At 45.4% G+C, this 26,388-nt stretch overlaps 1 protein-coding gene across 1 annotated transcript in view; it reads left to right on the top strand.

The window, feature by feature from the left end:
* Positions 1-26,388, top strand: part of LOC120032675 (VPS10 domain-containing receptor SorCS3-like) — a 228,475-nt gene that overhangs the window by 132,664 nt on the left and 69,423 nt on the right. The window contains exon 5 of the mRNA XM_038978873.1: positions 24,265-24,332. Coding sequence (XP_038834801.1) covers positions 24,265-24,332 — 68 coding nt within the window. The remainder of the gene's footprint in view (positions 1-24,264; positions 24,333-26,388) is intronic.

Below are 26,388 nucleotides of genomic sequence, written 5' to 3' on the forward strand. Positions count from 1 at the left end.
GGGTCTTCCTGCTGAGGATAAAGCTGGAGAAGGTGTTTGTGGAGGAGGGTCTTCCTGCTGAGGATAAAGCTGGAGAATGTGTTGTGGAGGAGGGTCTTCCTGCTGAGGATAAAGCTGGAGAATGTGTTTGTGGAGGGGAGTCTACCTGCTGAGGATAAAGCTGGAGAATGTGTTTGTGGAGGGGGGTCTTCCTGCTGAGGATAAAGCTGGAGAATGTGTTGTGGAGGAGGGTCTTCCTGCTGAGGATAAAGCTGGAGAATGTGTTTGTGGAGGGGAGTCTTCCTGCTGAGGATAAAGCTGGAGAAGGTGTTGTGGAGGGGAGTCTTCCTGCTGGGGATAAAGCTGGAGAATGTGTTTGTGGAGGGGAGTCTTCCTGCTGAGGATAAAGCTGGAGAAGGTGTTGTGGAGGGGAGTCTTCCTGCTGAGGATAAAGCTGGAGAATGTGTTGTGGAGGAGGGTCTTCCTGCTGAGGATAAAGCTGGAGAATGTGTTTGTGGAGGGGATTCTACCTGCTGAGGATAAAGCTGGAGAATGTGTTTGTGGAGGGGAGTCTACCTGCTGAGGATAAAGCTGGAGAAGGTGTTTGTGGAGGAGGGTCTTCCTGCTGAGGATAAAGCTGGAGAATGTATTTGTGGAGGGGGGTCTTCCTGCTGAGGATAAAGCTGGAGAAGGTGTTTGTGGAGGAGGGTCTTCCTGCTGAGGATAAAGCTGGAGAATGTGTTGTGGAGGAGGGTCTTCCTGCTGAGGATAAAGCTGGAGAATGTGTTTGTGGAGGGGAGTCTTCCTGCTGAGGATAAAGCTGGAGAAGGTGTTTGTGGAGGAGGGTCTTCCTGCTGAGGATAAAGCTGGAGAATGTATTTGTGGAGGGGGGTCTTCCTGCTGAGGATAAAGCTGGAGAAGGTGTTTGTGGAGGAGGGTCTTCTTGCTGAGGATAAAGCTGGAGAATGTGTTGTGGAGGAGGGTCTTCCTGCTGAGGATAAAGCTGGAGAAGGTGTTTGTGGAGGAGGGTCTTCCTGCTGAGGATAAAGCTGGAGAATGTATTTGTGGAGGGGGGTCTTCCTGCTGAGGATAAAGCTGGAGAAGGTGTTTGTGGAGGAGGGTCTTCCTGCTGAGGATAAAGCTGGAGAATGTGTTAGTGGAGGGGAGTCTTCCTGCTGAGGATAAAGCTGGAGAATGTGTTTGTGGAGGGGAGTCTTCCTGCTGAGGATAAAGCTGGAGAAGGTGTTTGTGGAGGGGAGTCTTCCTGCTGAGGATAAAGCTGGAGAAGGTGTTTGTGGAGGAGGGTCTTCCTGCTGAGGATAAAGCTGGAGAATGTATTTGTGGAGGGGGGTCTTCCTGCTGAGGATAAAGCTGGAGAAGGTGTTTGTGGAGGAGGGTCTTCCTGCTGAGGATAAAGCTGGAGAATGTATTTGTGGAGGGGGGTCTTCCTGCTGAGGATAAAGCTGGAGGAGGTGTTTGTGGAGGAGGGTCTTCCTGCTGAGGATAAAGCTGGAGAATGTGTTTGTGGAGGGGAGTCTTCCTGCTGAGGATAAAGCTGGAGAATGTGTTTGTGGAGGGGGGTCTTCCTGCTGAGGATAAAGCTGGAGAATGTGTTGTGGAGGAGGGTCTTCCTGCTGAGGATAAAGCTGGAGAATGTATTTGTGGAGGGGGGTCTTCCTGCTGAGAATAAAGCTGGAGAATGTGTTTGTGGAGGGGAGTCTTCCTGCTGAGGATAAAGCTGGAGAAGGTGTTTGTGGAGGAGGGTCTTCCTGCTGAGGATAAAGCTGGAGAAGGTGTTTGTGGAGGAGGGTCTTCCTGCTGAGGATAAAGCTGGAGAATGTGTTGTGGAGGAGGGTCTTCCTGCTGAGGATAAAGCTGGAGAATGTGTTTGTGGAGGGGAGTCTACCTGCTGAGGATAAAGCTGGAGAATGTGTTTGTGGAGGGGGGTCTTCCTGCTGAGGATAAAGCTGGAGAATGTGTTGTGGAGGAGGGTCTTCCTGCTGAGGATAAAGCTGGAGAATGTGTTTGTGGAGGGGAGTCTTCCTGCTGAGGATAAAGCTGGAGAAGGTGTTGTGGAGGGGAGTCTTCCTGCTGGGGATAAAGCTGGAGAATGTGTTTGTGGAGGGGAGTCTTCCTGCTGAGGATAAAGCTGGAGAAGGTGTTGTGGAGGGGAGTCTTCCTGCTGAGGATAAAGCTGGAGAATGTGTTGTGGAGGAGGGTCTTCCTGCTGAGGATAAAGCTGGAGAATGTGTTTGTGGAGGGGATTCTACCTGCTGAGGATAAAGCTGGAGAATGTGTTTGTGGAGGGGAGTCTACCTGCTGAGGATAAAGCTGGAGAAGGTGTTTGTGGAGGAGGGTCTTCCTGCTGAGGATAAAGCTGGAGAATGTATTTGTGGAGGGGGGTCTTCCTGCTGAGGATAAAGCTGGAGAAGGTGTTTGTGGAGGAGGGTCTTCCTGCTGAGGATAAAGCTGGAGAATGTGTTGTGGAGGAGGGTCTTCCTGCTGAGGATAAAGCTGGAGAATGTGTTTGTGGAGGGGAGTCTTCCTGCTGAGGATAAAGCTGGAGAAGGTGTTTGTGGAGGAGGGTCTTCCTGCTGAGGATAAAGCTGGAGAATGTATTTGTGGAGGGGGGTCTTCCTGCTGAGGATAAAGCTGGAGAAGGTGTTTGTGGAGGAGGGTCTTCTTGCTGAGGATAAAGCTGGAGAATGTGTTGTGGAGGAGGGTCTTCCTGCTGAGGATAAAGCTGGAGAAGGTGTTTGTGGAGGAGGGTCTTCCTGCTGAGGATAAAGCTGGAGAATGTATTTGTGGAGGGGGGTCTTCCTGCTGAGGATAAAGCTGGAGAAGGTGTTTGTGGAGGAGGGTCTTCCTGCTGAGGATAAAGCTGGAGAATGTGTTAGTGGAGGGGAGTCTTCCTGCTGAGGATAAAGCTGGAGAATGTGTTTGTGGAGGGGAGTCTTCCTGCTGAGGATAAAGCTGGAGAAGGTGTTTGTGGAGGGGAGTCTTCCTGCTGAGGATAAAGCTGGAGAAGGTGTTTGTGGAGGAGGGTCTTCCTGCTGAGGATAAAGCTGGAGAATGTATTTGTGGAGGGGGGTCTTCCTGCTGAGGATAAAGCTGGAGAAGGTGTTTGTGGAGGAGGGTCTTCCTGCTGAGGATAAAGCTGGAGAATGTATTTGTGGAGGGGGGTCTTCCTGCTGAGGATAAAGCTGGAGAAGATTTTTGTGGAGGGGAGTCTTCCTGCTGAGGATAAAGCTGGAGAAGGTGTTGTGGAGGGGAGTCTTCCTGCTGAGGATAAAGCTGGAGAATGTGTTGTGGAGGAGGGTCTTCCTGCTGAGGATAAAGCTGGAGAATGTGTTTGTGGAGGGGAGTCTACCTGCTGAGGATAAAGCTGGAGAAAGTGTTTGTGGAGGAGGGTCTTCCTGCTGAGGATAAAGCTGGAGAATGTATTTGTGGAGGGGGGTCTTCCTGCTGAGGATAAAGCTGGAGAAGGTGTTTGTGGAGGAGGGTCTTCCTGCTGAGGATAAAGCTGGAGAATGTGTTGTGGAGGAGGGTCTTCCTGCTGAGGATAAAGCTGGAGAATGTGTTTGTGGAGGGGAGTCTTCCTGCTGAGGATAAAGCTGGAGAAGGTGTTTGTGGAGGAGGGTCTTCCTGCTGAGGATAAAGCTGGAGAATGTATTTGTGGAGGGGGGTCTTCCTGCTGAGGATAAAGCTGGAGAAGGTGTTTGTGGAGGAGGGTCTTCTTGCTGAGGATAAAGCTGGAGAATGTGTTGTGGAGGAGGGTCTTCCTGCTGAGGATAAAGCTGGAGAAGGTGTTTGTGGAGGAGGGTCTTCCTGCTGAGGATAAAGCTGGAGAATGTATTTGTGGAGGGGGGTCTTCCTGCTGAGGATAAAGCTGGAGAAGGTGTTTGTGGAGGAGGGTCTTCCTGCTGAGGATAAAGCTGGAGAATGTGTTAGTGGAGGGGAGTCTTCCTGCTGAGGATAAAGCTGGAGAATGTGTTTGTGGAGGGGAGTCTTCCTGCTGAGGATAAAGCTGGAGAAGGTGTTTGTGGAGGGGAGTCTTCCTGCTGAGGATAAAGCTGGAGAAGGTGTTTGTGGAGGAGGGTCTTCCTGCTGAGGATAAAGCTGGAGAATGTATTTGTGGAGGGGGGTCTTCCTGCTGAGGATAAAGCTGGAGAAGGTGTTTGTGGAGGAGGGTCTTCCTGCTGAGGATAAAGCTGGAGAATGTATTTGTGGAGGGGGGTCTTCCTGCTGAGGATAAAGCTGGAGAAGATTTTTGTGGAGGGGAGTCTTCCTGCTGAGGATAAAGCTGGAGAAGGTGTTGTGGAGGGGAGTCTTCCTGCTGAGGATAAAGCTGGAGAATGTGTTGTGGAGGAGGGTCTTCCTGCTGAGGATAAAGCTGGAGAATGTGTTTGTGGAGGGGAGTCTACCTGCTGAGGATAAAGCTGGAGAATGTGTTTGTGGAGGGGAGTCTACCTGCTGAGGATAAAGCTGGAGAAGGTGTTTGTGGAGGAGGGTCTTCCTGCTGAGGATAAAGCTGGAGAATGTATTTGTGGAGGGGGGTCTTCCTGCTGAGTATAAAGCTGGAGAAGATTTTTGTGGAGGAGGGTCTTCCTGCTGAGGATAAAGCTGGAGAATGTGTTGTGGAGGAGGGTCTTCCTGCTGAGGATAAAGCTGGAGAATATGTTTGTGGAGGGGAGTCTTCCTGCTGAGGATAAAGCTGGAGAAGGTGTTTGTGGAGGAGGGTCTTCCTGCTGAGGATAAAGCTGGAGAATGTATTTGTGGAGGGGGGTCTTCCTGCTGAGGATAAAGCTGGAGAAGGTGTTTGTGGAGGAGGGTCTTCCTGCTGAGGATAAAGCTGGAGAATGTGTTGTGGAGGAGGGTCTTCCTGCTGAGGATAAAGCTGGAGAATGTGTTGTGGAGGGGGGTCTTCCTGCTGAGGATAAAGCTGGAGAATGTGTTGTGGAGGAGGGTCTTCCTGCAGAGGATGAAGCTGGAGAATGTGTTGTGAGGAGGGTCTTCCTGCTGAGGATAAAGCTGCAGAAGGTGTTGTGGAGGAGGGTCTTCCTGCTGAGGATAAAGCTGGAGAATGTGTTGTGGAGGGGGGTCTACCTGCTGAGGATAAAGCTGGAGAATGTGTTGTGGAGGGGGGTCTTCCTGCTGAGAATATATCTGGAGGTGTTTTTTTTTGAGGATGTATACATTTTCACTACAGCAAATGGATGGAGGTGTGCTGTTAAATAGAGAGAGGAGTGAGGAGCCAATGTGCAAACAACAAGGAAACAGATTGTAGCGTGTGTAAGAAACACCACTTTTTGTGTCGTTGTCAGGCCTCTCTTGCCATGCACCTGTGTTCCTTTGGTGATATGGTGGAGGTGTGACATCCTTTTGGTTTTTCTTCATGTCCCGGGCCTCTTTACATTAAGTTTAAAGCCCCAGTTGATGGACTGCCTCTTCAATTCAAACCATAGGCTGTACTGTGTGTGTAGAGGAGTGTGTGTGTGTGTGACAGGGAGTGAAGATGATGAATTCAAGTTTGTTTATCTGTTTTGAAACAGGGCCTCCAGAATATTCTCACTTTGTTCTATCAATTTACATTCCAAACCCCCAACTATCTGAGATTTCCTGACACTTGGTCAAAATCACTTATTTTCAATTAAACTTATTGGCCCATATTACAGTGACAGTGAGGGCGAAAACACACTTTTCACGGTTTGCATACGTCCCTTCCCTGAGCTGGCACTGATGGTGATCTGACACTTTATTACACCTCTCCCACTTCCTCTCTTGTTTCTTCCTGTCCCTGCCTTTTGAATCCCCCTCTTCTCTTCCGCTGCAGACAGAAGTCAGAGTGTGTATCTCAGTATCTCGGCCAGGGACATGGCTGACATTTAACTTTTCAAATAGGATCAGCTGGGTATCAGTGCTGCCAACCTTCCATCATTATTCTGTGGGGAAGACATAATAGTCGACGTGATGGATTCTGCCTCGCCTAACTACAGTCCAACAGCCTCGTTCTGTGGCCGGCTCCACTTTCATATGTCACTAACATGACCCGCTCTGCATTTCTTTCTTGTTTATTAGTATGATAAAGTCTCCCTCTGAGGGAGAGCGATAGTGAAAGAGGTGGCCATTTTGAATCCATTCATGTTCATGGTAATTTGAAGCTGCCAGCCAGCAGTATTGTTTCCTCATCTGTTAGAAATAGGGGATTATCAAAGAGGCTTCCTCTTTCAGTGGAATGTCGATCTGGACTGGAGTTGCTCTATACTGGAGTTGGTCTATACTGGAGTTGGTCTATACTGGTGTTGGTCTATACTGGAGTTGGTCTATACTGGAGTTGGTCTATACTGGAGTTGGTGTATACTGGAGTTGGTGTATACTGGAGTTGGATTATGCTGGAGTTGGACTATACTGGAGTTGGACTATACTGGAGTTGGTCTTTACTGGAGTTGGTCTTTACTGGAGTTGGTCTACACTGGAGGACTATAATGGAGTTGGACTATACTGAGGTTGGTCTATACTGGAGCTGGTCTATGCTGGAGCTGGTCTATACTGGAGCTGGTCTATGCTGGAGTTGGACTATACTGGAGGTGGACTATGCTGGAGCTCGTCTATACTGGAGCTGGTCTATGCTGGAGTTGGACTATACTGGAGTTGGTCAACATTGGAGTTGGTCTACACTGGAGTTGGCCTTTACTGGAGTTGGTCTTTACTGGACTTGGTCTACACTGGAGGACTATAATGGAGTTGGACTATACTGAGGTTGGTCTATACTGGAGTTGGTCTATACTGGAGCTGGTCTATGCTGGAGTTGGACTATACTGGAGTTGGTCTACATTGGAGTTGGTCTTTACTGAAGGACTTTACTGGGGTTGGACTTTACTGGGGTTGGACTACACTGGAGTTGGTCGATACTGGAGTTGGTCTATACTGGAGTTGGTCGATACTGGAGTTGGACTATACTGGAGTTGGTCTGTATTGGAGTTGGTCTACACTGGAGTTGGTCAATACTGGAGTTGGACTATACTGGAGTTGGACTATACTGGAGTTGGTCTATACTGGAGTTGGACTTTACTGGAGTTGGACTGTATTGGGGTTGGACTATATTGGAGATTTCAAAAAAACTTTACGGAAAAAAAGCGCTCAGAGAGTCCATCATTTATGTCTAAATACCTCCTTTATGTTTGCACGTTTAGCCCAGTAATCAAAATTCATGAGGCGCGATCACTAGGTGCAGACGAAAAGTCAAAAAGTTCCGTTACAGTCCGTAGAAACATGTCAAACGGTGTACAGAATCAATCTTTAGGATGTTTTTAACTTCTCTAGGGTAGGGGGCAGCATTCGGAATATTGGATGAAATGCATGCCCAAACTGCCTGCATCTCGGGCCCAGAATATATGATATGCATATAACTGGTAGATTTGGATAGAAAACAATCTAAAGTTTCCAAAACTGTTAAAATAGTGTCTGTGAGTATAACAGAACTGATTTGGCAGGCAAAAACCTGAGAAAAATCCATTCAGGAAGTAGTTTTTTTTGTTGGTTTTGTAGTTTTCTATTCAATGCCAATACAGTATCCATTGACTTAGGACTCAAAATGCAGTTTCTATGCCTTCCACTAGATGTCAACAGTCTTCAGAAAATGTTTCAAGCTTGTATTCTGAAAAATGAAGAAGTAAGAGCAGTCTGCATGAGTGGACCTTGCCGTGTCACAGAGCTTTTTCCTGCGCAAGACCGAGAGAGTGCGTTTCTTGTTTACATTTTATATTAACGACGTTATTGTCCGGTTGAAATATTATTGATTATTTAGGCTAAAAATAACCCGAGGTTTGAATATAAACATCGTTTGACATGTTTCTATGAACTTTACGGATACAATTTGGATTTTTTTGTCTTTCCGTTTTTACTTTGTTTGAGCCTGTGGATTACTGAAGAAAACGCGCGAACAAAACAGAGGTTTTTTGGTATAAAGAGACTTTATCGAACAAAAATAACATTTATTGAGTAAATTAATGTCTGCTGAATGCAAACATATGTAGATCATCAAAGGTAAGGGATTAATTTTATCTCTATTTCTAAATTGTGTAACCTGGCTGGCTACTGTTTGTAATGATTTGTCTAGTGGGCTATGTTCTCATAATCGTAATGTATGCTTTCGCCGTAAAGCATTTTAAAAATCTGACACCGTGGTTGGATTCACAAGCAGTTAATCTTTAAACCTATGTAAAATATGTTTTGTTTTCTGAATTTTTATAATGAGTATTTCTGTATTTGAATTTGGCGCCCAGCAGTTTCACTGGCTGCTGTAGAGGTGGGACGCTACCGTCTCACGTGCCCAAGATTAACATAAATCTTCAATAATGTTCCAACCGGAGAATTCCTTTGTCTGTAGAATTGCAATGGAACGCAAGCTAACTATCACGTGAACGCCCATGGCCAGCTCGTGGCTCTCTGGCAGACCTCTAACTCATTCCCCTCTCATTCGCCCCCCACTTCACAGTAGAAGCCTCAAACAAGGTTCTAAAGACTGTTGACATCTAGTGGAAGCCTTAGGAAGTGCAATTTGACCTCATAAACACTGTGTATTCGATAGGCAAAGAGTTGAAAAACTACAAACCTCAGATTTCCCACTTCCTGGTTGGATTTTTTCTCAGGTTTTTGCCTGTCATGAGTTCTGTCATACTCACAGACATCATTCAAACAGTTTTGGAAACTTCAGAGTGTTTTCTATCCAAATCTACTAATTATATGCATATTCTAGCTTTTATGGCTGAGTAGCAGGCAGTTTAATTTGGGCACACTTTTCATCCAAAATTCCCAATGCTGCCCCCTAGTGAAGTTAAACTTCCAATCAGATACTAAACCTGGGCGATTCTGCCTCATGTACTGTAGATTTGCTGCAATTCCTTTCCCACATATATACCACTTAGACATACATTCAGTGCCAGTTTTATTTGGACTTGGGGAACCTTTGATGCCCTTGAGGTTTAGAACCTACAGTATTTGTTTACTGTGGCCGGAGATTGGCTCTTTAGGACAACATTAGTATTGTACTAATTGGAGTGTGAAATTATAGGGAGTCGTCATTGCACAAAATGTCATTGCACAAATAGTGCGGAGGGAGGATCAAAGATGTATAGTTCAAAAGTGCTGCGTTCACCAGAAAAAGCCTTGATGTAATATCCCATCCACCACCCCCATCTCTAGTCGTACACATCCCCCACATTTCCCCTAATGATCGTAACTTGCCCAGGAGCCTATAAATCGTGAACAGTAGTGACACTAAGTGTCTCATCATTATGTGGTCTCCACCTATCCTCTCTCAGAGAAAATCTACCATATGTCCTGAAGAGTAGTGGCAGAATCTCGTTTCCGTAAGCATTTTATTAAAAAATACTAATTAATTACGTCCTCGTGCCATTGTGATGTCTTTGGCGTAATGTGCTAAGCTGAATTACTCTACCAGTTGACTAATGGTAATGGGTGACTGAAGATGACAGGGCCCATTTTGGGTTGTGGTATAGTGCTGTTGCTGTTAGTTCATTCCCTGTGTGTTAGGAAACCCCATTGGAGGTCCATGTTAAGACGGTTGTCACATTAACAACTGCATGTGCATTCATAACATGCCTGTAGGGGTTTTAACATGTTCATCGTGCCACCACGGAGACATAAACCAATATGTCTATATATACAATAGACTTATTTTAAAGCTGAACTCCCCATAAGGTGAAACAGTGTTCCTCCCAGCACGTGTTATTGCTTTTGTTTAGTTGAAGTAACAGAGGAGATGAACATCCAGCATCGCAGTAAAAATAAATCACAGTAAATACTCTGCTGTTCTATTGTGCACAATGATGTCAGAGAAAAACATAACAGTATTCGTTGTTTGAAGTAACTTTGATGTTGTAGCATTGCAAATGGACGTGGCAGTTAAACAATTAAGGATTCCAGCTTTAACTACAAACCTATTGTTTAGTAGTAATCTACCATACAAAATGCTATATAGCAACATCACCCTTTCAATATGGCATATTCCATGTACTCTTATGTTTAGTATTGTATTGAGTATGAAACAAACATTGTAGATAATGTTGCCAATGTGTCATAGTCCAGCCTACTTTGTAGTATACTAGTTTGTGTGATGCAGGTAATTGTTGGAAGGAAATATCCTCTGAAACCCAACAGGATACGACATGTTGTTCAACTGTACAGTACACTTACCGAGCAAGGTGACCTGGAAGTATAAGAATAGTGATTTTAAGAAACAGCAGGGAACATTTTGGATGGGGAGCAAATGAAAGTCATGGGGGCTGAATAATGAAAGAGGGAATAGCCCAAAATGTACCTTGTACCTCTCCTCCTATAATCCTCTCTCTGTTATCCAGAGGTGTTGAGTTCGGCAAAAGAGCAAAACGCACACTTCAAGGGCATGTGACACTATCTGGAGGATAGTTTGGCTTCTCTGGGATACACAGGGATCATACTGAAGAGGTGCGACCCACATCTGGACAAACCCATCATCAGTCTGTCAGGGTCTTAGGAGGTATTATCAGTCTGGAGAGAGAGGCAGGCTGGGAAATGAGAAAATAACACTCTGACTGTCGAGAAAAATGGCCACATAACTTTTGTGGCAGAACTAAGTTGTGTAAATGGAGAAGACTCAGGGAGAGGTAAAATGTTGCTAATCACTAAGGTGTTATATCATCAAAACAACAGATACGGTTGTTCTCTTGACACTTTCTACCTCATTAACCTTGGTGATTAGGTTTCTCCAACATTTGTTGCTTGCCATTGTTTTTGCTTTTCAAAACACACAGGCCACAAATAAACGTGACGAATGTTGGCTGTTGGCGCTTAGCTGAATGGATAATTTTTCTCCATTCCCTTCTCCCAGGGGGGCAGCTACCAAAAATCTAATCAGGAAATGGTAGGAATCAGCCTCGTTGAGCGTGCTACACAGTCCCTCCAGTCCTTCTATAAGCAAACATTGCTTGACTTAATCCGCCCTAATGATGCTAATGTACGCCGTTAATTATTTTCTACACAGAATCGTATCGCCGCTAAACGTTAGCGCAAATGCAACGGGGGACATCTGTCTCAATAAAGTATGCAGAGTGAGAAAATAAATATATATATTTTTTTTTCTGTCTTCATTTGAATTAAATTGACTGTTTAAAAGTGCATAAAAATGCAATTCTGTGGTAATAATAGTAATATTTGGGATATTGCCTTTCTATGGATGGGTTTCAGCTCTTGTCGTTGGAGGAGTCTCCTTCAGATAAGCTGGTTTAAATCAATCCTTGTCTAATAGGAGTCAGTGAATTTATAAATCACAGAGTGCTTTCGCTTACAGGATCTCTTGTCATTGTAATCCGTGGCTGACACCTTTCTGCTGCTCATTACTGATTTTTCGTTCTAAAACCTCCCGTTTCTGACATCGACAAAACTTAAATAGATGCACTATAGTACAGAGAGAGAGAGAGCAGTAAACCATATTTCTGATTTAAGAGCTTGTGTTGTGTTAGCAGAAGCAACATCTGCCCCTTATGTGTGTTCCCAGACCTGTATCCAGGTAGTAAAAGTTTAGTATCCAACTGTGGTTGTATTATATTATGTGGTGCAAACTCTGCAATGGAACACACTGTATGACAAAATGGCTTCCTTACGTCAGCAGTTTCACTCCTCCGCATAAACTGATCCTGGAAGGTGATGTTGATCTTGAGTCAAAATGGCCTCCCCAGTCTCCACCACTGCAGTGCATAGGCCCAATTTGTCATGACACAACCAGCAAGGTGCTGTGGAGTCAGACCCCAAAATGGTTCCTCCACAATATAAACATACTATCCATTAATTTAAATCCAAAATGGCCTCCACCACCACCGCAGTGCCTTCCCTACCGCACCCACCTTAGATCTGGATGCGACCCTTCAAAATGTTCCTGAGCCAGAGCCAAAATGGCTGCTCCTTCTCCTCCTCTGCTGTGGTGCATTTCTCAGCTCAATGCCCGTCCAGATGGCAGGTATCTTAAGTGCTCAGCCCACATGTCAGCTGAAGCTGCTCCCCTTGCAGTTCACTGGAACCAGCAGGTCCTCTCAGGACACCTTTAATGGACTTTAATTTGAAACACACTGTCATGACAATGACAATACAGACCTCCATATTATCTTAAAAAATTGACTAATAAGTGCCCATATTGCCTTTAGCAGTGGACTAATAAGTGCCCATATTGCCTTTAGCAGTGGACTAATAAGTGCCCATATTGCCTTTAGCAGTGGACTAATAAGTGCCCATATTGCCTTTAGCAGTGGACTAATAAGTGCCCATATTGCCTTTAGCAGTAGACTAATAAGTGCCCATATTGCCTTTAGCAATGGACTAATAAGTGCCCATATTGCCTTTAGCAGTGGACTAATAAGTGCCCATATTGCCTTTAGCAGTGGACTAATAAGCGCCCATATTGCCTTTAGCAGTGGATTAATAAGCGCCCATATTGCCTTTAGCAGTGGACTAATAGTGTCATTTTTTCTGCGTTTACCTCGTAGCACTTCACAGCACAATTATGCCTAATTGGATAACAATGCAGACATACCAAGCCTAAGTACTTAGTTGGGTATTATTAATTTGCATTGTGAATCACCACATGTTTTTTCACAGTCTAGACATGTAGAAGCAATATACTTACTTGCACATCCACACACATTTTTCCACCATAACATGAACCTTTTAAAATCTCTTTACACACCACTAAACTACACCTATAAAAGGTGTCGGGGTCTAGGAAGAGGTTGTTGTTGACGAGTTTGCAGAGCGTATTCAACCGAGCGGAATAGATGACTGAGCTCAACAGCCATCATTCCTCCCCACCAGAGATTACACATTTGGTGACATTGTGAACCAAAGCAGTTGCAGCGCCGTTTGAACGGCTGCTATCATTTGTTATTTAACTGCGGTAGTGCAGATGTGTGCCCCATTAAGATCCATTGAGGGACGGTGGTGGGTAATATGTGTCACGTTCCTGACCTGTTTTATGTTATTTTTGTATGTGTTTAGTTGGTCAGGGCGTGAGTTGGGGTGGGCATTCTATGTTTTGTGTTTCTATGTTTAGGTGGTTGGTAATTAGCCTTATATGGTTCTCAATCAGAGACAGGTGTTTGACTTTTCCTCTGATTGAGAATCATATATAGGTTGGCTGTTCACACTGTTTGTTTGTGGGTGATTGTCTTCCGTGTCTGTGTCTATGCACCACACGGGACTGTTTCGGTTTGTTTGTTCGTTCGTTCGTTTGTTGTAGTCTGTACCTGTTCGTGCGTTCTTCGTGTTACATGTAAGTTCTCATAGTTCAGGTCTGTCTACGTTTTCGTTTTGTTATTTTGTAATCATTTCAAGTGTTCTTCATGTTTCGTCTTCGTCTGTAATTAAATCATTATGTATTCACAACCCGCTGCATTTTGGTCCTCCGATCCTTCTCTCCTCTCCTCGTCCGAGGAGGAGGAAGAACTAGACACCCGTTACAGAATCACCCACCAACCTAGGACCAAGCGGCGGGGGAGAGCTCAACAGCGAAACCAGGACTCGTGGACTTGGGAGCAGATATTGAATGGAGAAGGACCCTGGGCTAAGGCAGGAGAGAATCGCCGCTCTCAGGAAGAGAGGGAGGCAGCTAAAGCCCAGGAGCGGTGGTTTGAGGAGGCAGCAAGGAGACGTGGCTGGAAGCCCGAAAAGCCTGTGAGTAAACCCCAAAAATTTCTTGGGGGGGGGGCTAGAAGGGAGAGTGGCGAAGTCAGGTAGGAGACCTGCGCCCACTCCCTGTACTTACCGTGGAGAGCGAGAGTACGGGCAGACACCATGTTACGCAATAGAGCGCATGGTTTCTCCTGTACGTGTGCACAGCCCGGTGCGGTACATACCAGCTCCTCGTATCGGCCGGGCCAGATTGAGTATTGAGCCGGATGTCATGAAGCAGGCCCTACATATCTGGCCACCAGTACGTCTCCTCGGGCCGGCTTACATGGCACCAGCCTTGCGCATGGTGTCCCCGGTTCGCCTACATAGCCCGGTGCGGGTTATTCCACCTCCCCGCACTGGTCGGGCGACGGGGAGCATACAACCAGGTAAGGTTGGGCAGGCTCAGTGCTCAAGGGAGCCAGTACGCCTGCACGGTCCGGTATTTCCGGCGCCACCTCCCCGCTCCAGGCCAGTACCACCAGTTCCTCCTCCACGCACTCTCCCTGTGGTGTGTGTATCCAGCCCAGTGCCTCCAGTTCCGGCACCACGCACCAAGCCTCATGTGCGTATCCGAGCCCTGTACGCACTGATCTTTCTCCCCGCACTCGTTCTGATGTGCGTGCCCTCAGCCCGGTACCACGCACCAGGCCTATAGTACGTTTTGAGAGTCCAGTGTGCCCTGTTGTTGTTCCCCGCACTAGCCTGAAGGTGCGTAGCTTTAGCCCGGTACCTCCAGTTCCGGCACCACGCCCCAGGCCTACAGTGCGTCTCAGCCGGCCAGAGTCTGCCGTCTGCCCAACGGCGCCTGAACTGCCCGTCTGCCCAACGGCGCCTGAACTGCCCGTCTGCCTAACGGCGCCTGAACTGCCCGTCTGCCTAACGGCGCCTGAACTGCCCGTCTGCCTAACGGCGCCTGAACTGCCCGTCTGCCCAACGCCGTCTGAACTGTCCGTCTGCCCAACGCCGTCTGAACTGTCCGTCTGCCCAACGCCGTCTGAACTGTCCGTCGGCCAAGTGCCGCATGAACTGCCCGTCTGTACTGAGCCTTCAAAGCCGCCCGTCTGTACTGAGCCTGCAAAGCCGCCCGTCTGCCATGAGCCTTCAGAGCCGTCCGCCAGACAGGAGCCGCTAGAGCCTTCCGCCAGACAGGAGCCGCTAGAGCCTTCCGCCAGACAGGAGCAGCCAAAGCCTTCCGCCAGACAGGATCAGCAAGAGCTTTCCGCCAGACAGGATCAGCCAGAGCCTTCCGCCAGACAGGATCAGCCAGAGCCTTCCGCCAGACAGGATCAGCCAGAGCCTTCCGCCAGCCATGACCAGCCAGAGCCTTCCGCCAGCCATGACCAGCCAGAGCCGTCATCCAGCCATGACCAGCCAGAGCCGTCATCCAGCCATGACCAGCCAGAGCCGTCATCCAGCCATGACCAGCCAGAGCCGTCATCCAGCCATGACCAGCCAGAGCCGTCATCCAGCCATGACCAACCAGAGCCGTCATCCAGCCATGACCAGCCAGAGCCGTCATCCAGCCATGACCAGCCAGAGCCGTCATCCAGCCAGGATCCGCCAGAGCCAGCCAGCCAGGATCCGCCAGAGCCAGCCAGCCAGGATCCGCCAGAGCCAGCCAGCCAGGATCCGCCAGAGCCAGCCAGCCAGGATCCGCCAGAGCCAGCCAGCCAGGATCCGCCAGTCATTCTGGTGTTGCCCCTCAGTCTGTTGCCCCTCATTCTGGTGTTGCCCCTCATTCTGGTGTTGCCCCTCATTCCGGTGTTGCCCCTCATTCCGGTGCTGCTCCTTATCCTGGTGATGCCCCTTAATTTAGGTGGGGTTATTTGGAGGGTGGTCATTGTGAGGTGGATAAAGAAGCGGGGATTTATTATGGTGGGATGGGAACCACGCCCAGAGCCTGAGCCACCACCATGGACAGATGCCCACCCAGACCCTCCCCTAGACTTTTGGTGGTGCGTCCGGAGTTCGCACCTTGAGGGGGGGGTTCTGTCACGTTCCTGACCTGTTTTATGTTATTTTTGTATGTGTTTAGTTGGTCAGGGCGTGAGTTGGGGTGGGCATTCTATGTTTTGTGTTTCTATGTTTAGGTGGTTGGTAATTAGCCTTATATGGTTCTCAATCAGAGACAGGTGTTTGACTTTTCCTCTGATTGAGAATCATATATAGGTTGGCTGTTCACACTGTTTGTTTGTGGGTGATTGTCTTCCGTGTCTGTGTCTATGCACCACACGGGACTGTTTCGGTTTGTTCGTTCGTTTGTTGTAGTCTGTACCTGTTCGTGCGTTCTTCGTGTTACATGTAAGTTCTCATAGTTCAGGTCTGTCTACGTTTTCGTTTTGTTATTTTGTAATCATTTCAAGTGTTCTTCATGTTTCGTCTTCGTCTGTAATTAAATCATTATGTATTCACAACCCGCTGCATTTTGGTCCTCCGATCCTTCTCTCCTCTCCTCGTCCGAGGAGGAGGAAGAACTAGACACCCGTTACAATATGTCACCGCAATGCGAGAGGGAATTGGTATTGGTTTATAGGAAAGTGGGCTCCATTAGTGTATGAAGTTCATCTCCTGAGATAATTGTTTTATTTGTCAGGTGTATACTACTAGCAACATGAGATGTTCCACTTACATGTTTAGCGATACGGTATGCTGTATGAGAATACATGCTGTTGCCATTGCAGTGTATTTCATTTTTATGTGTCTTCAAACTCTGAAGATTATTACTTTCTTGATTAATTAATGCTGTGCTGTAATATGTATTACAGGTCTATAAGTCTATAAGACTGAGATTTAAACATTATGCAACAGATTTTGACACATCAGCCTACCAAAATATTCTTACTGCAGTTACAGCATGGCACCTAACAAACGTGATAGACATCCATACAGTATCATCAGGTCTAATTCCATTTCCAGTATTGTTCATCAATTTCAAACATAACTGTCAAATTAACTACATCAAACTCTGGAGTTCATTACAGAGTATCAGCTCTACTGTACAGTATATGGACATAGTTTACATCCCAAATTGCACCCTATTCCCTATGGGGCTCTGGTCAAAAGTAGGCCACTATATAGGGAATAGGGTGCCATTTGGGACTCAACACAGTCTTATTTCTATAGAACGTACAAGGGAGGGGTGACAAGTGATGCAGTAGTTTGTGCTCCGGAGCAGACCATTTTACTCGCCCTAGTAAAGCTGGTTAGGCTCTTTTTGTGTTACCCAGAGCGGTGGTGTCTGCAACTGTGCTGCTGGCAACACTTTAAACTAGCCTTTTTTTGCCAACGTTTACTGACACCGGCCATATTCAACGGGTGTTGAGCGTTCGTAAATTTGTCAGTTATTCTGCGCTCTGGCACACGACGAGAGTGCTCTGAAATCGGAGTAGATAGCCAGAGCGAATTTACCAGCTACATCTATCGACAGTTGTCGAAGTGACATCATAAACATTCTATTGAAATAGTTACTTGCATAGTGGAGTCTTTTGTTTAAACATGTAGCTAGCTAGCTAAACAATTAACCACAATCCCAACTCATAATGTTACTACCCTGCATGAATCTGCAGGTAACTAACCAACCAGGTTCAATGTTAGCTAGCTAACATTCGGCTATAACTAGCAATGCAAATGGCTCTGAGATACAAATAATATTACAACGCAGATCACATACGTAATGTTACCTAACTAGCCAGCTAGCTAACGTTAGCAGTAGAATTTAACTTCAAATGAAAATGACTTTCTGACTAAATTAAAAATGTGTAATATCTGAAAATGTAGCTAGCTAGACTCTCTTACCCGTATACATGGATTGACACTTCTCCCTCTCTGTCACGGTTGCCATGGTTGCCCTTAGTTTGAGGATGTAATCCGGAGCCTTCAGTGTTCTCTTTTCGACTCTGTCTGCATATTTGCAGTCAAACTCCAGAATTTTCCCCATCTCCTTAGCTATCAAAGTCTAATTCCACTGATTTCAAAACTCGGTCCTCTAGAAAGTGGAGAGCAACACTTATGCAGTTCTACTATGTGATATCTTTCAAAAAAGCCACGTTAGAAAGGGTTACCTACACATACTGACCAGTTCATATTATAGACAGAAGCCTGCTACATGGCAGACCAATTCAAACTCATCTCTCGGCATGTCCTGCCCACTCATTATCTCAGCCAATCATGGCTAGAGGGAAGGTTGCTAACTTTTTCCATGGATAAACCAACTAGGCTCGTAATTTATCCATTTTATTCATATTTACAGATGGCATACAAGTTTGCACATTCAAGTTCAAGAGGCATTTCTGCCCAAAAAAGCATTCTGATTTCAAAAAAAGTTTACATTCAAATAGTGCTCCTGTGAAGTAGTGACACGCAACATATGCCTAGTCACCTATTGTAAAGTATTGTTTAGGCTTCAACTCACATATGTAGCCTGAAGTATGGCACCAACAAACTTGACAATCTCTGATACTATTAGCTTGCAATCCCATTTTAGTTCCTTCTATACTTGAGCTGATACTGTATACAGTTAATAAATATGAGTTGATTGTTGCCCTGTAGCACACTGTAAATGAAGCCTCCTGTTACTAATTTGAAACACATTCTGCCATCTGCCTTGCAAATGACTGCCACTTTAGCCCAGGGCTCATACAGAGCTCACAGTAAGCTAAAAATCCACAAGACCCAGACTGTTGTCAAATGATGCCACCCTGTTTCCTCTATGTCAATCAGGATCCAGACATGATGGACAGAATGACAGTCATCCTAGTCATCACCTCATAGCCACTACCATAATGAATAGGTAGTGATAGTACAGTGTTCACAAGCATGTGTTGGTAATATCATGTACTGTATCTATGTACAGCTACTAAAGTGACCATGTTGAAGGGATGGCTGTCTAGATTGACCACAAACTGTATAGTATGGCTTCTATACAGGTTCACTCTGGCCAAGACACTGTCAGACTGGCCAAGACACTGTCAGACTGGCCAAGACACTGTCAGACTGGCCAAGACACTTTCAGACTTGCCAAGACACAGTCAGACTGGCCAAGACAATGTCAGACTGGCCAAGACACTGCCATACGCTGTGTGCTAAGAGGTGATGAACTTTGCCTTGTGTAGACATGTCTGACAGATTTTGATGTATCAGTCACAGTAATATGCTCACAATCACTCATAAAAAAGCACCTCCAGATATGAAATTGAATATTCCCATCTAAATGATATCAGTCATATGGACAATGTTAAAATAAATCCCATTTATTCCTTCCCTTAAAGACCAAGGCATAACATTTAAGATGACGCCGGAGAGGATGGCTGACATTTTACATGCTCCTAACCAACTGTCTTTTAAAACGTTTTTTTGCATAGTTTGTAACTTATTTTTTAAACTTATTTTGTACATAATGTTGCTGCTGCCGTCTCTTATGACCGAAAATAACTTCTGGACATCAGAACAGCGATTACTCACCTCGAGCTTGACAAAGCTTTGTCCTTTAACGAGTCCGACGAGAAGGTTATACTGCTTTCCCGGGAACAGGCCCAAATCCCCGTCATTTGCGTGAAGAAAAGACAGAAAAAATGGGGGTGGAGGTTGGGCTGCCTCCTGAGAATTCATAGGCGAGCGAGTAAACTTCACTGCCATCCGTTCTATTGGCCAACGTGCAATCATTGGTAAATAAAATCGATGACGTACGATCAAGATTATCCTACCAACGGGACATTAAAAACTGTAACATCTTATGTTTCACCGAGTCGTGGCTGAACGACGACATGGATAATATAGAGCTGGCGTGATGTAAGACGAGGGGTTGGGGTGTGTGTCTATTTGTCAATTTCTTTAAAAACAAATATTCACCTTTATTTAACCAGGTAAGCTAGTTGAGGACAAGTTGTCATTTACAACTGTGACCTGGCCAAGATAAAGCAAAGTAGTGTGACACAAACAACAACACAGAGTTACACATGGAATAAACAAGCGTACAGTCAATAACACAATAGAAAAAAAGAAAGTCTATATACAGTGTGTGCAAATGGCGTGAGGAGGTAAGGCAATAGATAGGCCATAGTAGCGAAGTAATTACAGTTTAGCAAATTAACACTGGAGTGATATATGAGCAGATGATGATGTGCAAGTAGAAATACTGGTGTGCAAAAGAGCAGAAAAGTAAATAAAAACTATGGGGATGAGGTAGGTAGATTGGGTCGGCTATTTACAGATGGGCTATGTACAGCTGCAGCGATTGGTTAGCTGCTCAGATAGCTGACAATAACAGCTGGTGTGCGATGTCTTATATTAAAGAACTCTCAAGGTATTGCCTGCCTGAGGTAGAGTACCTCATGATAAGCTGTAGACACAATATCAATATCACAATATCTACCAAGAGAGTTCTCATCTATATTATTCGTAGCCGTCTACTTACCACCACAGACCGATGCTGGCACTAAGACCACACTCAACCAACTCTATAAGGCCATAAGCAAATAAGAAAATGTTCACCCAGAAGCAGTGCTCCTAGTGGCCGGGGACTTTAATGTAGACAAACGTATATGCGTTTTACCAAACTTCTGTGCAACCAGAGGGAAAATAACTCTAGACCACCTTTACTCCACACACAGAGATGTATACAAAGCTCTCCCCCACCCTCCATTTGGCAAATCTGATTCCTGCTAACAAGCAAACACTAAAGCAACAAGTACCAGTGACTCTCTCTATACGGAAGTGGTCAGATGATGCGGATGCTACGCTACAAGACTGTTTTGCTAGCACAGACTGGAATATGTTCCTGGATTCATCCAACGGCATTGAGGAGTATACCACCTCAGTCATCGGCTTCATCAATAAGTGCATTGACGACGTACCACCCACAGTGACTGTACGTACATTTCCCAATCAGAAGCCCAGGATTTCAGGCAACATCCACATCGAGCTAAAGGATAGAGATGCCACTTTCAAGGCACAATACACTAATCTGGATGGTTATAAGAAATCCCGCTATGCCCTCAGATGAACCATCAAACAAGCAAAGCGTCAATACAGGATTAAGATTGAATCGTACTACACCGGCTCTGATGCTCGTTGGATGTGGCAGGGTTTGAAAACTATTACAGACTACAAAGGGAAACCCAGATGCGAGTGACACGAGCCTAACAGATGAGCTAAATGCATTTTATGCTCGCTTCGAGGCAAGCAACACTGAAGTGTGCATGAGAGCACCAGCTGTTCTCTCGGTAGCCGATGTGAGCAAGACCTTTAAACAGGTCAACATTCACAAAGTCACAGGGCCAGACGGATTACCAGGACATGTACTCAAAGCATGCACGGACCAACTGGCAAGTGTCTTCACTGACATTTTCAACCTCTACCTGACCAAGTCATGTTTCAAGCAGACTACCATAGTCCTTGTGGCCAAGGAAGCAAAGGTAACCTGCCTTAATTATTACCACCCCGTAGCACTCATGTCGGTAGCCATGAAGTGCTTTGAAAAGCTGGTCATGGATCACATCAACAGCATACTCCCGGATAACCTAAACCCACTCCAATTCGAATATTGCCCCAACAGATCCACAGATGATGCAATCTCAATCGCACTCCACACTGCATTTTCTCATCTGGAGAAAAATAACATCTATATGAGAATGCTGTTCGTTGACTACAGCTCAGCATTCAACACCATAGTACCCACAAAGCTCATCACTAAGCTAAGGACCCAGGGTCTAAACACCTCCCTCTGCAACTGGATTCTGGACTTCTTGATGGGCCATCCACAGGTGGTAAGGGTAGGCAACAACACGTCTGCCATGCTGATCCTCAACACTGGGGCCCCTCAGGGGTGTGGACTTAGTCCCCTCCTATACTCTGTTCACCTACGACTGCATGGCCAAACACGACTCCAACAACATCATTAAGTTCGCTGACGACACAAAGGGGGTAGGCTTGATCACTGACAACGATGAGACAGCCTATAGGGAGGAGGTCAGCGACCTGACTGTGGTGCCCGGACAACTACCTCTCCCTCAATGTGAGCAATACAAAGGAGCTGATCGTGGACTACAGGAAAAGGCAGGACGAACAGTCCCCCATTTAACATCGACGGGGCTGTAGTGGAGCGGGTCGAGAGTTTCAAGTTCCTAGGTGTTCACATCACCAACATACTATCATGGTCCAAACACACCAAGACAGTCGTGAAGAGGGCACGACAACACCTTTTACCCCTCAAGAGACTTGACATGGGTCCCCAGATCCTTAAAAAGTTCTACAGCTGCACAATCGAGAGCATCCTGACCGGTTGAATCACTGGCTGGTATGTCAGAGAAAGCCCCCAAAAATTTCAGAGACTCCCGTCACCCAAGTCACAGATTGTTTTCTCTGCTATCGCACAGCAAGTGGTACCGGAGCGCCAAGTCTAGGACCAAAAGGCTCCTGAACAGCTTCTACCCCCAATCCATAAGACTGCTGAACAATTAATCAAATGACCACCGGACTATTTACATTGACACCCCCCCCCCCCATTTGTTTTGACATTGCTGCTACTCGCTGTTTATTATCTATGCATAGTCACTTCACCCCTACCTACGTGTACAAATAACCTCGACTAACTACATTGACTCGGTACCGGTACCCCCTGTATATAGCCTCGTTTTTGTTATTTTATTGTGTTACTTTTTATCATTTTTAATTTAGTTTATTTGGTAAATATGTTCTTAACTCTTCTTGAACTGCACTGTTGGTTAAGGGTTAAGCATTTCACGTAAGCTCTGCACTTGTTGTATTCGGCGTGTGTGACAGATTTGTTTTTGATTTGATTTGATAGCTGTAAACGTTCTGACTGGCTGGCTGCAGACAATTTAAAAGATGTTGTTGTCTGGAAAAAGAGGCCTGTGTAAGATCTTGGAGCCTTGACTGTGATGCCCACTCTTTGGGGTCGCAACGCACCATATGCATCAGCGATAATGTTTGTACATAATGTTCTGCGTTTTCCTTGAATCCACATTAGAATTAATGATTCTTTAGATGAAGACGTGACACATGCTGTGCGACGTCCTCCCTGCCCTCATGCGCCGTGATGTTTTTGTTCTTGTACATAATCAGATGTTTTCGTTAGTCCGCTTGACATATTCTCAAACGCTTACATTGTTTACCTACCTAGCTTCGGCACAACAACCATGACTCTCTTTTTCCGTCTCCTGGTAAACCGCATGTTCTACTTTAAAAATGATTCAGTTGGTGTCAACGTTTTGCAAAAGTACACAGCTAAACAAGCCTCAGAACACAATAACGTACACACCGCCATATGGATTTAAATTGAAATCCTCCATCAACATGAATAGATGAGTATAACCAAAAACTGTTATCCTCAATCCTTCAACCACCATTTAGAGAAGTTTCCCTGGCAGCTCTCGTTCTCTAAGTCTCTTGGCTGTCGCCGGGCAGGACTCATCAGTGGCTCTGGATCTGGCGGGTGTTTTGAGTTATTGACGTGAGTAGGAAACTATGAAGCTCACTTTGTGACAGCTCTGAGCTTTTGAATAAAACATGTAATTGGCCTGATGAATGAGTGCAGCTTGACGAGAGACAAGCCCGACCTGCCTACCTGCTACCCGGCTCAGCCTACCTGCCACCATAGACTCCTATTGGGAGGAACATGGCTCCGCCTGCCTGCCACATGTAGGATCCTATGAGGTGGAACATGACTGCTATTTATTTACTGATGGTTTAGCTATAGGATCAGATCTGGTACCAAGCCAGCGATAAATAACATGATGTTTTTGATGATGACAGTTTAGTTACTATTGTGTGTGTGCATAACAATTTGTTTGCATACAGCAAATATGGCAAGTTGTATCTGTTGTTTTATGATTGTTGGCTGTCAGATTTCCACTCTGATAAAGGTAGAACATTAGCATGGAGTCTGACTGGGGCCACAGACTCTGTCTGTAGGACTAAAATAACAATACAGACAGCCAGCAGGATGCAACATCAGTAGCATCAATCAGTGTAATGGAACAAAATGCTCCCTGTCATTATGCACCCAGGAAGTGGGAAATGTAATTAGACCAATGAAATTAGGCCATGGGCACTTCTACACCTGCTCGTCAACAGGGAAATATATTTATTTTTAGGCAAGTATATTCTTAATTGACAGTAGCATTCTGGATTTGTATTCTTCCTCTGATTTATAGGCGTTGGTTTCCATTTGTTTGATAAATAATCTGCTATATAAGCATTCCACTTCATTTGGTCGCCAGTAATCCACCAAAGGTTTTGCTGTTCCAGGAAAAGCAAACGATAATGTTAAACCTATTTTGCACCGAACATATTGGACTTGAAGTGCTTTATCTATACCACGTGCTAATTTACAATTGGAAAAGGAAACAGGATAGGTCTGGAAACAGGATAGTCTTAACATGAATGGTCTGAGTTATAATGATGATGTCAGTTTAAAGCTATGTCAGCCTATCTAGAGTGTCACGCTTTATTGCTCACGGGTACGCTCTTCCCTAGCATTATCCTGCCATGACTGATATGTTCTCTATCTCTCTTTTCTTTCTCTTTTTATGTTCTTCTTCACAGTTGTACGCATCCTTGGACTTTGGGAGAAAATGGCAGCTGGTTCATGAGCATGTGAACAGGTTCTACTGGTGAGTCTTCTTTCTTTCTTCTCATCATCCTTCACTTCCTCTCATCCTCTCTGTTGTCCTGATCTTTTCCTTTGTTTACTCAGACTCTCATCACAAACTGTTTTGGAGCATCACTAGCAGTGTGTGGAACATGTTGTTTGCTTTCTGCATTGCAAGAGACTGTGAAGGATATTGATAATATGGCAACAGTTTTACGGGCACCCAACCAATTGAGCTAATGTGTATTTTTTTCGCGTTTTTTGTAACTTATTTGATGTTTCTGCAACCGTATCTTACGGCAAAAAAGAGCTTCTGGATATCAGGACAGCAATCACTCACCTTGGATTAGACGAAGATTTTTTCTTCAACAAACAAGACGCAGAAGACATTCTCCAAACACCTGGCAGGGCCGACATCCACTTTATTTACAAGAGGAAGTGACGCAGGTACAGAGGACAAAGAGCCGGATGCCTGGTCAGGACCCGAAAAAGGCGAGTGGGAAAGCTGCCATTACCGTCAATACTACTCGCCAACATGCAATCTTTGGACAATAACTTCTTGTGGGACGGTAGCGTCCCACCTGGCCAACATCCGGTGAAATTTAAGAGCGCGTATTTCAAATTACAGAAATATAAATATTTAACGTTCATGAAAATTCAAGTATTATACATCAAAATAAAGCTTAACTTCTTGTTAACCCAGCCGCTGTCAGATTTCAAAAAGGCTTTACGGCAAAAGCACACCATGCGATTATCTGAGGACAGCACCCCACATACAAAAACATGAAAAACATTTTTCAACCAGGTAGGTGCGAGACGAAAGTCAGAAATAGCGATATAATAAATGCCTTACCTTTGAAGATCTTCTTCTGTTGGCACTCCAAAAGGTCCCAGTTACATCACAAATGGTCCTTTTGTTCGATAAAGTCCTTCTTTATATCCATAAAAACTCAGTTTAGCTGGCGTTCTTCATTCAATAATCCACCTGTTTCCCTCCTTCAAAATGCATACAAAATGAATCCCAAACTTTACCAATAAACTTATCCAAACAAGTCAAACAACATTTATAATCAAACCTCAGGTACCCTAATATGTAAATAAACAATAAAATGTAAGACGGAGAATAGTATGTTCATTACCGGAGATAAATAAGAAAGAACGCGAATGGAAACACTACAGCCCAAATGGGAGTCACTTAGAAAAACTACAGTGGGTGCTGAAGATGGCGGCGAGTGCAGACGAGATTTCAGCTTGCTCCGAGTAACCTTAACTTTTATCCCTCTCAAACTTACTTAAATGTAATGGAACTTGGCTTATAGTAAACACAATAGAGAACAACGCTTAGTTGACCGCTAATTTGATCTGAAACTTTGAGAAATGGAGAAAAGAAAATGTGCGAAGAGCAAAGGGAGGAGAAGGCAGTTGCTAGCTGAGCACTCATACATTGGAGAAAAACCGCCACCTGACTCCTCGGGAGAAGAAATGGAGGATTCTGGACATTTGGTTGATTCTGAAAATCCAGTCAATAGTCCTGCACCCAAAAAGACACAGAAAGAATTGTCTTTGCGCGAACTACAGGTCAACATAATCGATGCTGTCTCTGCAAAAATAAACGAAAGAGCCGATGGTCTGGAGAAAATGATACGCGAAAACACATGAAAAATTGTTGACCTCGAGACCTCTCTGAATCATGCATACAAGAGTATCGAAGAGCTTAAACTTGCTAACACTGCTACTTCTGAGAAATGCACTGCACAGGAGAAGACCATCGCAGACATGCAAGAGCGCTTATCGGAAGCAGAACGATACTGGAGAAGTTGGGGGCTACGGCTTTACGGTGACCCCGAGGACCAGGATGAGAATGTGAAGCGCTTTGTGTGAGACATCTGTAACCGTGTGGCACCGGACTTCGCCGATGGATATATGGATTTGGCTGTGGATGTCGCTCATCGTATTGGGAAGAAACAAGAGGCCATCGTCAGCTGCTCGATCATCATCCATTTTGCTTTTCGCACAGCGAGAGATGCAGTTTGGAGAAAAGCAAAGGAAAGCTCCTTTCTGAAAGAGAGAAAATTTAG

The sequence above is a fragment of the Salvelinus namaycush genome, chromosome 39 (assembly GCF_016432855.1).
Source record: "Salvelinus namaycush isolate Seneca chromosome 39, SaNama_1.0, whole genome shotgun sequence".
In the NCBI taxonomy this organism is placed as follows: domain Eukaryota; kingdom Metazoa; phylum Chordata; class Actinopteri; order Salmoniformes; family Salmonidae; genus Salvelinus; species Salvelinus namaycush.